The 12505-nt window shown below is 34.2% G+C and overlaps 1 protein-coding gene across 1 annotated transcript in view; it reads right to left on the minus strand.

The window, feature by feature from the left end:
- The window catches only part of LOC127864326 (gem-associated protein 5-like), a 216700-nt gene that overhangs the window by 28841 nt on the left and 175354 nt on the right, over positions 1-12505 (minus strand). The window contains exon 21 of the mRNA XM_052403980.1: positions 5550-5669. Coding sequence (XP_052259940.1) covers positions 5550-5669 — 120 coding nt within the window. The remainder of the gene's footprint in view (positions 1-5549; positions 5670-12505) is intronic.

Raw genomic sequence — 12505 nt, forward strand, 5'->3', positions numbered from 1 at the left:
CCCATCCACACACGCACCTCCAAGAGATCATGCATTGGACCCCAATTCAGTCTTGGGACTTAGGATTTTTATTTGGACGCGATAGCGTACAAATAATGTAGCGAGTTTTGCAAGCCAGTATGAGCTTAAGTACGCTGGGCGGAGCGTCGTTGTAAACAATCGATATTGGCCAATGAGAGTGCACGCTTTGCATGAGCGACAGCACTCGTAGGCCTGCATTACCTGCAGTAAAATTATGCAGTCGATAAATGAGTCGGAACAGTGGTGTAATGGTAGATCGCTGGCGTAGTGAACGAGAGGGCCCTGGTTCAAATCCCGCCCTGACCAATGGAATTTTTCTGAGCAAGAAATGTATTCCACATTTGCTCTTCTCGTGGAAATTGCATATTACATGCAAAATACAATTAAATCATATATTTGACGTAAAGATTTTTAATAACTTAAAGTTGAATTCATTACATACCACTAAATTGTTTTGTCGAATTCTCAAATTGGCATAAATAAATTTGTAATCCGAAACGCGCTTCTGAATTTTATTGTCAACGCCACATTGACAAATTGTAGCTTCAAATAAACAGTGCTTCATGTATTTTTGCGGTTTCTTTGTCTCAGTAAAAAGCGCGCGAAAACTATGAAGACATGTACAACGTCACGTGAAATGTGTTGGTAACACTGTATTATGTGAATTGGGAATAAGACATCAATTTGGGAATAAATTGTGTTTTATCAAAAGTGCATAATATGCAGTTTTATATGTTGTATTTATCTACTTTGACAATTTATAATTAAAACAGATACTTGCATATATAAGAGTATCATTTAAATTGATTTTACTTCAAAACTGGATTTTTTATTAATTTAACAAAAAAAACTCATGAAATGAAACTGTGTCCATGCCGCGCATGGACATGGTTTAAAAATACACTTTAAATGATAAAAATACAATCACTGTTAATGAAAAAGTCATGGAAAATTGCTTATTAAGCTTAAATTATAGATAATATATTACAAAAATAAATGTAGATCATGAAATGAATAGTTTTGTTAGAGAAAATCACCAAAATGATGTCCATTCCCAGTTTGATGTCTTATTCCCAATTCACATAATACAGTATTTGGTGTATTTATTGAACAGCAAGTCAGGCGACATACCTGTGTTCAGTTGGAAAACCCCGTAAAGATTGGACATTATTTCATCACATCTTTTAATTGTCACATATGCCAAAAATTAATTTGGTACTGAAAAAAGGCGAATGTTTATGTTTATGAAATTCTTGAGTTTACTATTTAAAATGGAATGTATGGGATAATCTGGCATTGAACAGCGACGAGAAAAGAAGTTAGTATGCAGTAATTGATAAGAGTTGCGCTGATACGGATGCACAAAGACCTATAGATTACACAGATTGGAAACTTCGCGCCTTATCGGGCTATCTCTCGGCGGGGTCACGTGGTCGAGAAACTGATAAGAACACTTGGGATCAGCAGACGATTTATTCCATGAATCAATCGGAGTAGTCCGGAGATAGCCGGTGTATCACGATTGCGATAAGATAGCGACGCGTCAGTAGCAACGGCTACGATTATCGAGAAAAGTTATGCGAAAATGTTACGGCGCTGTAGAAAGGCGGCTGTAACTTGGTAAAAAATGATCCGATTTTCATAAAATTAAGTTTCATAGAAACATGAGTAATTATGTTTTTATAAAATCTCGATTTTATTTACCTACAATAAGAATTCATAATGCCGCGATCATTGAAGCAATTGCGCTAAGAACTTCCAAATCGCGGCGAGAATGCTGTTGAATAGTTTATTTGAAAGGCTTTTGCTGATAAAATATTCTTGTATAATTTGGTATTTCAGACAGTTAAAACCTTATAAAATATTATTATTTCAAAAAGGATAGATATATGTGGACACATAGATCTAGGTCTCTGATTAAAACAACATTACAGTATAATAAATGCTATGATCGTTCGATTTAAAAACGGTTTTAGTTCGACTTATTTCAATATTGATTGTGTAGATTTTTTTCAATTGTTTAATTCTCTTTTTATTGAGATTTAATTCATGAGTTATAGGTTATTAAAGTTTTGTTTGTAATCCAGTTTTTTTCTTTTGGTAATTAAATTAAGCTTTCAGTATCGTGGGCTAGGATTTCGCGAAAAGAAAAAAACAAAAACATTTCACGCGCGTGTTAATCGTCGGATCAATTAGCGAACTGAAGATGCTTTGTGTGTTTTTTCTTTACTCTTGAGAATTAATTAAAGGAAGGGATTCTTACTTCAATTATCAGTTTGCGTTGTTGATTGATTTTAATTGTGTGATCAGTGGCCGCGGCCGGCGAATTCATTCTTTATATGTCATTGTGATGTCCAATTAAGGTAAGTCTTTGTTGTGAATGTGTTAGATTTTAATATACTTGTTTATAATAGTACGTTATAAACACAATGAAATGCTGTATAAAACTGTTTAAAAAAAGGCTGTTCTCGATTGTGTATCTTATAAGTTGGACATACTAGTACATATTTTGGATTTTACATTTTTAAATTCTGTATCATTTGTGCAATCATGTCGCGTAACAGAGACCCTAATTTTTTCGCTTGGAGTGATAGTGATTTAGACCTTGATGAGCTTTTTGAAGGGGACTATACTGACAATGACTCTGTTTGTACTGATAAACATAGTGTTAGTGTTGATAAGAAAGATATATATGTGTGTCCAATTTGTTCACGAGAATACAAGACTATATATATTTCTTACTGTAAGAGGTTTTGCAATTACAAAACTAATAAATAAGAAAACTGAGAAAAGTGCAAAAAATGAAAAGAAAACATCCGCCAGCCTGAGAGATGCTTTAAAGTCACTGAATACCGGTAATTTGAAATAAACTGGGACTATAGGTCTGTACCAGAAGTTTAACATCAGGACTATCAGTATGGGAATATTGAAACTAATAACGTGTGCTCTGCTATTGCTTACGCTTTTAACAATGACAATTTTTGGTTTTTATAGTCATCTCACAGCTTTTGTGTTTTAATAGTAAGCTCACAGCTATCTGTTAAAATATGTTTGTATATTAACTTGCATGTGTAACATTGACAGGAAAACTGGTAATACTAATAAAATAAGATATTAAATGAGAATCTAAACCCATACATTGTACTTTCATCTAGTTCTTTTATTCATACCAAGATAAACATATTACCCAGAATAAAAATCTAAAAATCTTATTTCTTCAATTTGAGGTGAATAATGACAAAGTTTTTCACAATGAACCAAAGCACGTTTGACAACATGTGTGTATAATAGGGTAAAAGAGCTTAAAATTGTACCATCTTTGTACAAGGCCAAAATCCTTTAAAATGAACATTATCCTACAGTTTAATTAATTCATACCAAGATTAACATATCACCAAGCATAAAAATCTGACTTAATCTATTTGTGATGAAAAATGAAAAAGTTTATCAAAAAGAACAAAAACACGTTTGACAGCTATCTTGTACAACAGAAGAAAAGAGCTTAAAATTGTACCAACATTGTATAAGGCCAAATCCTTTACATTGAATATTTTCTTGTAGTTTGTTTAAATCTATACTTAGATTAACATATTGCATAAAAATCTTACTTCAACGATATGGGATGAGAAATGGAAAAGTTTTCACAAAGAAACAAACCACTTTGGCGACAGGTGTGAAAAATTATTGAATGAAATAACAGTATAAAATTGTACAAAATGTACAAAGGCAAAATCCTTTAAAATGACTTATTTTCGTCTACTTTTTATTAATCATACCTAGAATTACATATCACCAAGCATAACAATCTGACTTTATCGATTTGGGATGAAAAATGAAAAAGTTTATCAATAAGAACAAAAACACGTTTGACAGCAATATTGTACAACAGAAGAAAAGAGCTTAAAATTGTACCAACATTGTATAAGGCCAAATCCTTTAAATTGAATATTTTCTTGTAGTTTGTTTAAATCTATACTTAGATTAACATCTTGCCTAGCATAAAAATCTTACTTCAAATATATGGGATGAGAAATAAAATAGAAAAGTGTTTCAACAAAATACAAACCACTTGATTGAATGAAATAACAGTATAAATAGTACAAAGGCAAAATCCTTTAAAATACCTCATTTTCGTCTACTTTTTATAAATCATACATAGATTAACATCTCACCTAGCATAAAAATCTTACGTTATCAATATGTGATGCTTAATGAAGAAGTTTATAGAAAAATGCTTCGGGCCTTTCAATTTTTCAAAAATTATCGAAAATGAACGAATCCAGTGTTCTCTTTCAAATTCCGATAAATTAATAATTAATTAGAATAATAACTACCAAAACCTAAAGAATTATCAAGACAGAAAATAAATACTTATTTCTTATCACACAAAAAATATTCAATATGTCTTTTTTCGGAGACCGACTTTGCTCACTACGTAAAGTTCGTAACGTTGCGCTTTCAGGCATTCATTGCTCTGCAAACTGACAACCGAGCGCTAAAAACACTAATTAACACATTAATATTGTTAATAACAATATCAAAATAATATAAACTAACCAGATCATGCTCAGAATACCCTACGACATCAAATATTAACGACTAATTACGAAGAATAATTGTTTGCTTTATAAGAAAATGGCCGACAGCAGCTGGAACAGGGAATAATCTACAGGTACACCGGCATCTCCAAAATCAATGTCACGTGACCCGCGTCCGCCGATAGATATTATCGCATATCGCTATAGCGGAGACGAGAGATTCCAATCTGTGTAATCTATAGGTCTTTGGGATGCATTGGGGAATCGATCCAGTTGCGATCCAGTTGAGAAAAAGTGCTCAGCAATAAAATAAATGTCGTTATCCATGACTTTATAGTTTTTTTCTTAAAGAGTCATAACGGACAAAAATAACGTCATAAGTAACGTACAGAGGGGGCTCATCTTTCTATGTTATGTAATTTGTCATGTCAGCAAAATTGTTGCTCAATAATTTAAAGAAAATAATTAAAATATTAGATACACATAACACAACATGTACATGATTCTAGGCTAGTTATTATCTAGCAAGGAAACCAACATTCTAAAGATGGTTGCCATTGCAGGAACCAATTGTGAAAGAAAAAGAGACACATTGTTGTTATTTTGTCTAAGTTATCTCTATAACATAACTATTAGGATAAACAGTGCACTCACAATTCGACCCCTGCTTTAAGACACACTCTTTATAAATTTGAATGGGTTTTGTTCATTTCAAACGTGCGATACAAAAAACTGTAACATAGTTTTGAAAACTGAGTCGCGTCTAAGATTATGCAATAGCGTACAAATTCAGTGCCTTCAGCGCTTTGATATCAGATTGGTGACATTTCCCAAAAGATGCCCCTGACTACAACCCCCAACTCTACTACTCACACACTCTCAAACGGGCTGCATCGCTAAACTGCTTGCAGTTCCCATTCTAATCGGGAGTTGCTCACAATACTACAACCTAAGTAATACTTGTGATTTTCCTAAAAATCTTCACTGTACCATTTAGCTGCCTGCTCCAGGTTGCCATCCTTGGTGAGTTGCTGGGCCCACAGGGTGTACAACTCCTCCAGGGCTGGGTCCAGAGGAGACAACCGAACCTTAGCTAGTGCAATCGCCTCCCTGCAATTATACAGATTAAGTCACACTCATTATTTGAGATATGCAATTGCATAGCCTCTAAATAAATCAATGTGATTGACTTAAGGCCCTTTATTTTCGTTATGACACTCATTAAAGGTATACTTTTTTCTTACATATCACTTTACATATATTTTTTCTTGCATAAATCGATTCAGCTTGGAACCAATTCTAATGTAAAATGTTGACTCAAATTTTGGCTGAAGTTGGACATTTAACATTAAATAAAATCAAGACAGGAATTTGTAAATAATAACCCATGTGGTAAAGGGGCACTAAACTCTGAGTTAACTTTTGGTTGCTGGCGTATAAGACCACGACAGACATCAGATATAGGGTGACACCAAAAGCTCACAATAAGCACTTTTGTGTTCAAGTGAGCAAATAAAAGCAGATGTTTGTACATAATTGGTACAGTTACTGTTTCTCCTTTAAACATTGATCAGACCAGCATGAGTTACTATAGAACCAGTTCACAGATTCCCAGCTCCATAATATTTATCAGCCTAGAATTGGCCAAACCTTGCCATAGCCTTACATAATGGCCTTACAACCATGTGAGCCGGGTCATGTGCCACTATGCAGCAAGACTAAATGTAGCTCCAGACCAGCCTTACCTGTCTAGTAAGGAGCTACCCTGTCCGCTGTTAGGGCTCCAGACCAGCCTTACCTCTCTAGTAAGGAGCTACCCTGTCCGCTGTTAGGTCACTTACTAAAGAAAGTTAAGGATTATTGTTCTTGTGCGTGGTACTTCTGCTCATTGATATCTATACATCCCTTAAGTTTTATGCTGATATCTTTAGTTTATGAAATAAAGCCCTAAAAAGTTTTGGGACAAACGGACTAACTGACGGACGGACAACATCGCCTTTTTCGGGGGATAAAAATACAAATAATGATCTACTTTAACTGACATTTGCCAAACAATGTCATAAGATGTTCATGATAAAAAAATATATAAAGTACAGTTTAAACTAAAGAACAAACGGAATTTGTTTTTATTTGACACACTGTGTCAAATACAAGTTGCAGATTTCCTATTACAAGCCCTGTAAGCACTGATGCCACCTCTAATTGGTAATGCATTTTTTAGGCGAGTTGCTTATTACTCCTTTTAAATTTTACAATGAAGTATGATTTAGAAAATATGACTTTCTTAATTCCAAGAGAATGGCACCAGAGATGACAGGCCATGTGATATGACAACTCAGTTGTAGCTATGGTGTCCCAGTTTTGAGAGAATCCTTAATGGTTCAACAGGCCTACAAAGTGTTGGCACTTGCCTTTCTTCAGAGAAATCTCAATAATGCAAACAACTGATCAATTATGTACACAATAACGACAAGACCTTAAGAATAGTAGAAACCCTTGGGATCATACAAGTTGTTAATTGCTAAGAAAAAAGACATTTACTGTCTCAGATTTGGAATAGCTGAAGCTTGTGGTTGCCATCCATCATTTATTGTAAGGTCCCCCAGAGCAATAAATATAGAATCATAAATGGTCTTTATAAAACATAAACATAAACTCAGTATTAGTTTTTGAAGCAAGAAGATGGGATGGTTGCATTTTGTATATTGCGTAGTATCAAGTAGATGTGAGGTTTGAGTTACTGTGGGCATGACAAATGTTCCCAAGGTGCAAGCAGCATATACCGTAATTACTCTATGTGTTCAGACACTTAAAAATATATAAAAAATTCGTGTCCGAAAACTTAGATACGAAAAATATTCACAAAATACAGGTGTCCGAAAACTTAGAGTCGAAAATTGAAGTGCCCAAAAATAACGTCAATTGTATCAATGACTACCGGTAATAGCATGAGCTTGTAAAATACCATGCCGTATAGTATAAATTACAGTTATATATGTTTGCACTGCAATTTAAATAATTTTAAATGCTTAATTTATTTGACAGAAAGTTACAACAAGGTTGTACTTTGACCAACAAGTTCAAAGATGAGCATGTGATGTACCGATACTCGCTAGTATGAACCTGTAATTAACGCATTAAAAAAAGCAAACTATGAATTATTTGTTCATTTCCGAAAGTTGTTGTCTAACACCTTCTATTGTTCGTAAAACTTGCAACAGGGTGCATCACACTTTGAAGCGTTTAGTATTTGTCCCAGTTATTTTACTGAGAAGGGTTAGTACCATTGCAGTAGATAATTGAACTGTTAATTGGCACTACCCCTGGTTATTGTCAAAACGCTTATGCTTATTGGGCAAAACCATTGTTTAATACCAGTTTACAAGGTTATTTACCCAATAACGAAAATGTAATGGTCCGATGCCCTCAGGCATGCACCTGCCATGTTTTATGATGTTAATCTGGTTGTAAAATCCCATGAAGGAAGTGTCATTAAATATCGGAAACAGGACCGAAATTCTGTAAAATAGCCCTGTAAAATATACTGTCCAAAAACTTAGAGACATTAATTATGGACGAAAAATCGTGTGTCCGAAAACTAAGAGTCACGAAAAATAATTATTTTTGCTAAAATAAGGGGTGTCCGAAAACTTAGTGTCCAAAAACATAGAGTATTTACGGTAGTGTTCAAAGAGAATTTAATGTGTTGCCTGCTGTGTGAATATTTTGGCACAAATTAAATCTATGTTACCATATGTAAATGATCCACGAAGCTGAATCTCAATGTGTTATTTTAAAATAAAAACTTGAGAAGCCTTTTTTTGATTGACCAGTCAAAGCACTTAAGACATTGATTGTTTCATACATTCATACCCCCCCCCCCCCCCCCCCTAATGTTTTTTTTGCATATGTATGTTATATACCCTAACCAGGAACCCAAAATTAGAAGACATTTGTATGACTTCTCAACAGCTCTTTCAGTATCTAAATAACTTCTGCACAACCAACTTAAACAAGAAACCGACGGAGACAGGTGATGCTCCCCAAAGGTTTTTTTTGGTCACAATATTGCACTATATATTTAGATAAAAAGAAACGTCTTGAGGGGCATAACTTTGGACAAAATTATGATGGTTTAGCAACTTAAACATTTCAAAGGGCCATAACTCTCTAAATAAATCATCTAACCAGAACCCACAAATAACAAAATAACATGCACATCTCAAGGTAGTTAAGCTTCCCATAAAGCTTCATTGAATTCCAGTCAGTAGTTGGGGGGACAAGAATTGCACTATATGTACAGTTTATAGAAAATTTTAAAGGGTGATAACTCTGTAAAAAATCATCCGACCATAAACGGCGGATAATTTGCACATCTACTGTTGGTAGTGAAGCTTCCCATACATTTTTATTTAATTCCGGTCATCAATTGCTGAGAAATAGCTCGGACAAAAATTTTGCACGGACGGACGAACACACACACTGACAGACGAAGCGGCGACTATATGCTGCCCCCAAAAATTTTGGGGGAGCATAAAAACAAGAATCGTTGAAAACGATGGATGCTCCCCTTATGTTCGCTATGAGAAACTGTAACCAAAGTGTGACCTTGAGAAAATCTATTATTAGCCTCAGTGACCTTGACCTGTTGACCCCATTGACCTCAAACCTCATCAAAGAGTAGAGGTTCATGCAAGGTACCTACATGCCAAATAATTATGTAAAAGATTGGTAAAATATTGAAGGCGCTATGAGAAACTGTAACAAGTGTGAGGAAAATCTATTATAAGCCTTGGTGACCTCGACCTTGACTACAGTGACCTCAAACCTCATCAAAAAGTAGAGGTCCATGCAAGGTACCTACATGCCAAATATGTATGAGATCGGTAAAATATTGAAGGCGCTATGAGAAACTGTAACAAAAGTGTGAGGAAAATCTGTTATTAGCCTCGGTGACCTCGACCTTTACCCCAGTGACCTCAAACCTCATCAAAAAGTAGAGGTCCATGCAAGGTACCTACATGCCAAATATGTAACAGATCGGTAAAAAATTGAAGGCACTATGAGATACTGTAACAAAAGTTAACGGAAAATCTATTATTAGCCTCAGTGACCTAAACCTTGACCCCAGTGACCTCAAACCTCATCAAAAAGTAGAGGTCCATGCAAGGTACCTACATGCCAAATATGTAAGAGATCAGTAAAATATTGAAGGCGCTATGAGAAACTGTTACAAAAGTGTGACGGAAGTAAGGAAGGAAGGACAAACTTGCCACTATGCCCGAAAAGTTTTGGGGAAAAAAAAAATGTCTTTAAAGTGTGTTAATATACTGGCTCGATACTGTGGATGGATCTAAACACATCAAATTCCCTTGAAATATATTTGCGCTTAAAAAAAAAAGTTATTTGCTTTCAAAATGATGAGTTTCAAGGTAATTGTAGACTATTTCCACTAATTTACCAGTAAGCAGCTTACAAACTGGAATTCAGAAATTCAAAGTGTTTACAAAAAAAATACTATTATTTAATAGACTATGAAGGTTTTGGAGTATACAAACACTTAGCTGATTATTGGCACCGATCTGGGATTTGTCAGAAACTTGTGCTTTTAACCAGCTCAATTATAGATTCTTCACAGAATTATAGAATTGGTTATCACTTGTAACTTAATGAGAAGTCAGTTCACCCATCCATTATTGCAATACACTTTAAGTTCCTCAGCAGAACATCGCTTCCTTTTAAGGTTTCGTACATAACAATCTACCAATCAATAAAAAGATACTCTTCTGCACTTAACGTTTCATTAGTCTCATACAGGAACAATTCAAGATGTAAAATAAGAAATTATCTGAAATAAATCATCATGAAAAAGCCATGTCTGTCATTTCAGTTCAAATTAATGTTCCATGTTTTATTAAACAGCCCTAGGTTATTCTAGAATGAAGATTATAAAATTCATCGTGTATTTCAGGAACAGTATGTCCGGATGGCATGAAAATTAATTGATGTTTCAATTTACGTCAATCATGTTTTAATTAAGTTGCAATTAAAGCCAATAATGTTTGCAAATACCACATGTTAATTAGCTATTAAAACTTCATAAATATAGGCACAATTAATGTTGTTGAGAATTTTGATATTTATGGTTTTCTTATGTCGAAATCCATTATATATATTCTATTGTCACTGTAATATACTGTTTGATGCTAAAAACATTGTAATTTAAAGAATATTCATCAGCAAACAGATGACCAATTAAATTGCACTTAACTTTTAAATGCTGGATAGCCTAGATAGAAACAATCATATGATTGAGTAAGGGTAAATATGTCAAAAGTTAATGAAAAAATAAATACAACAAAGCGATAACCGACTGCATGCAGTTGCTTAATAAAGTGTTGTTTAATTTGTTTAATGTCCATGCAAATTGGACACCCAAGTCATTAGGATATTTCCTCATAAATTAAAACTAATTCATAAACTTAAATTCCCAGGAACGATTAGATCCATAGCTTTTTTGAGTGAAGTTCATGGGTTCCCACAATTGATTTCATATGAATGAAAACAGAATCTTTAACAAAAGCTGGTAAGTGTTAACTTTTGAAGGGAAATCCATCATCCAGACTCTTGTCTAACACCACACATTTATTACATGAACTTCAATCAGAAACTGTGACACAAAAGTAGCATGATAACACAATTACCTTAATGCTCTTCAAGTAAGTCCAGACAGAAAGACTATGGAAGGGCAAGCCATTGTAAAAAGTGAACACACAAGTTAGCTAATGAGAGCTGTCCCTTAAAAAGCTTAATTGCTATACTAACTGGCTTTGATAAAACAAGACAATAATTGCCAAGCAATAAAAGTCCCCTACCGGCTCTACCATTGTCAGAAATTTCACTATTGTCAGAATATTTTTTAAATTTGTTTCCATAGCAACCACAATTTTTGACTTAGGAACAAAATGAAATGACGTGCATAATGTCCATATTGCCATCTATCCATGTTCCAAGTTTCATGAAAAAATATTAAGAACTTTTAAAGTTATCGCAGGATCCAGAAAAACACACCATTTTCAGCACTATTTCTAGTCTATTTGTTGCCATAGCAACCACAATTTTTGATGTAGGAACAAAATGAAATGACGTGCATAATGTCCATATTGCCATCTATCCATGTTTAAAGTTTCATGAAAAAATATTAAGAACTTTTATTAAAGTTATCGCAGGATCCAGAAAAAAAACACCATTTTCAGCACTGTTTCTAGTCTATTTGTTGCCATAGCAACCACAATTTTTGACGTAGGAACAAAATGAAATGACGTGCATACTGTCCATATTGCCATCTCTCCATGTTGCAAGTTTCATGAAAAAATATTAAGAACTTCTAAAGTTATCGCAGGATACAGAAAAAAACACCATTTTCAGCAGTATTTCTCGTCTATTTGTTGCCATAGCAACCACAATTTTTGACGTAGGAACAAAATGAAATGACATGCATAATGTCCATATTGCCATCTATCCATGTTCCAAGTTTTATGAAAAAATATTAAGAACTTTAAAAGTTATTGCAGGATCCAGAAAAACACACCATTTTCAGCACTATTTCTAGTCCATTTGTTGCCATAGCAACCACAATTTTTGACGTAGGAACAAAATGAAATGACGTGCATAATGTCCACATTGCAATCTATCCATATTCCAAGTTTCATCAAAAAATATTAAGGAACTTTCAAAGTTATCGCAGGATCCAGAAAAGTGTGACCGACGGACTGACGGAGACAAAACCATAAGTCCCCTCCGGTGAAACCGGTAGGGGACTAATAATGTTTCTGTCTGTCACCTGATGTAATGACCACAAAAATATATTTGATGATGAATATCTGTTGTAATTATCAAGTATACACACACTTAAAACTGAAAGTTCATAAATTAAAAAAAAGAAA

Source organism: Dreissena polymorpha, chromosome 1, assembly GCF_020536995.1.
Source record: "Dreissena polymorpha isolate Duluth1 chromosome 1, UMN_Dpol_1.0, whole genome shotgun sequence".
Classification (NCBI taxonomy): domain Eukaryota; kingdom Metazoa; phylum Mollusca; class Bivalvia; order Myida; family Dreissenidae; genus Dreissena; species Dreissena polymorpha.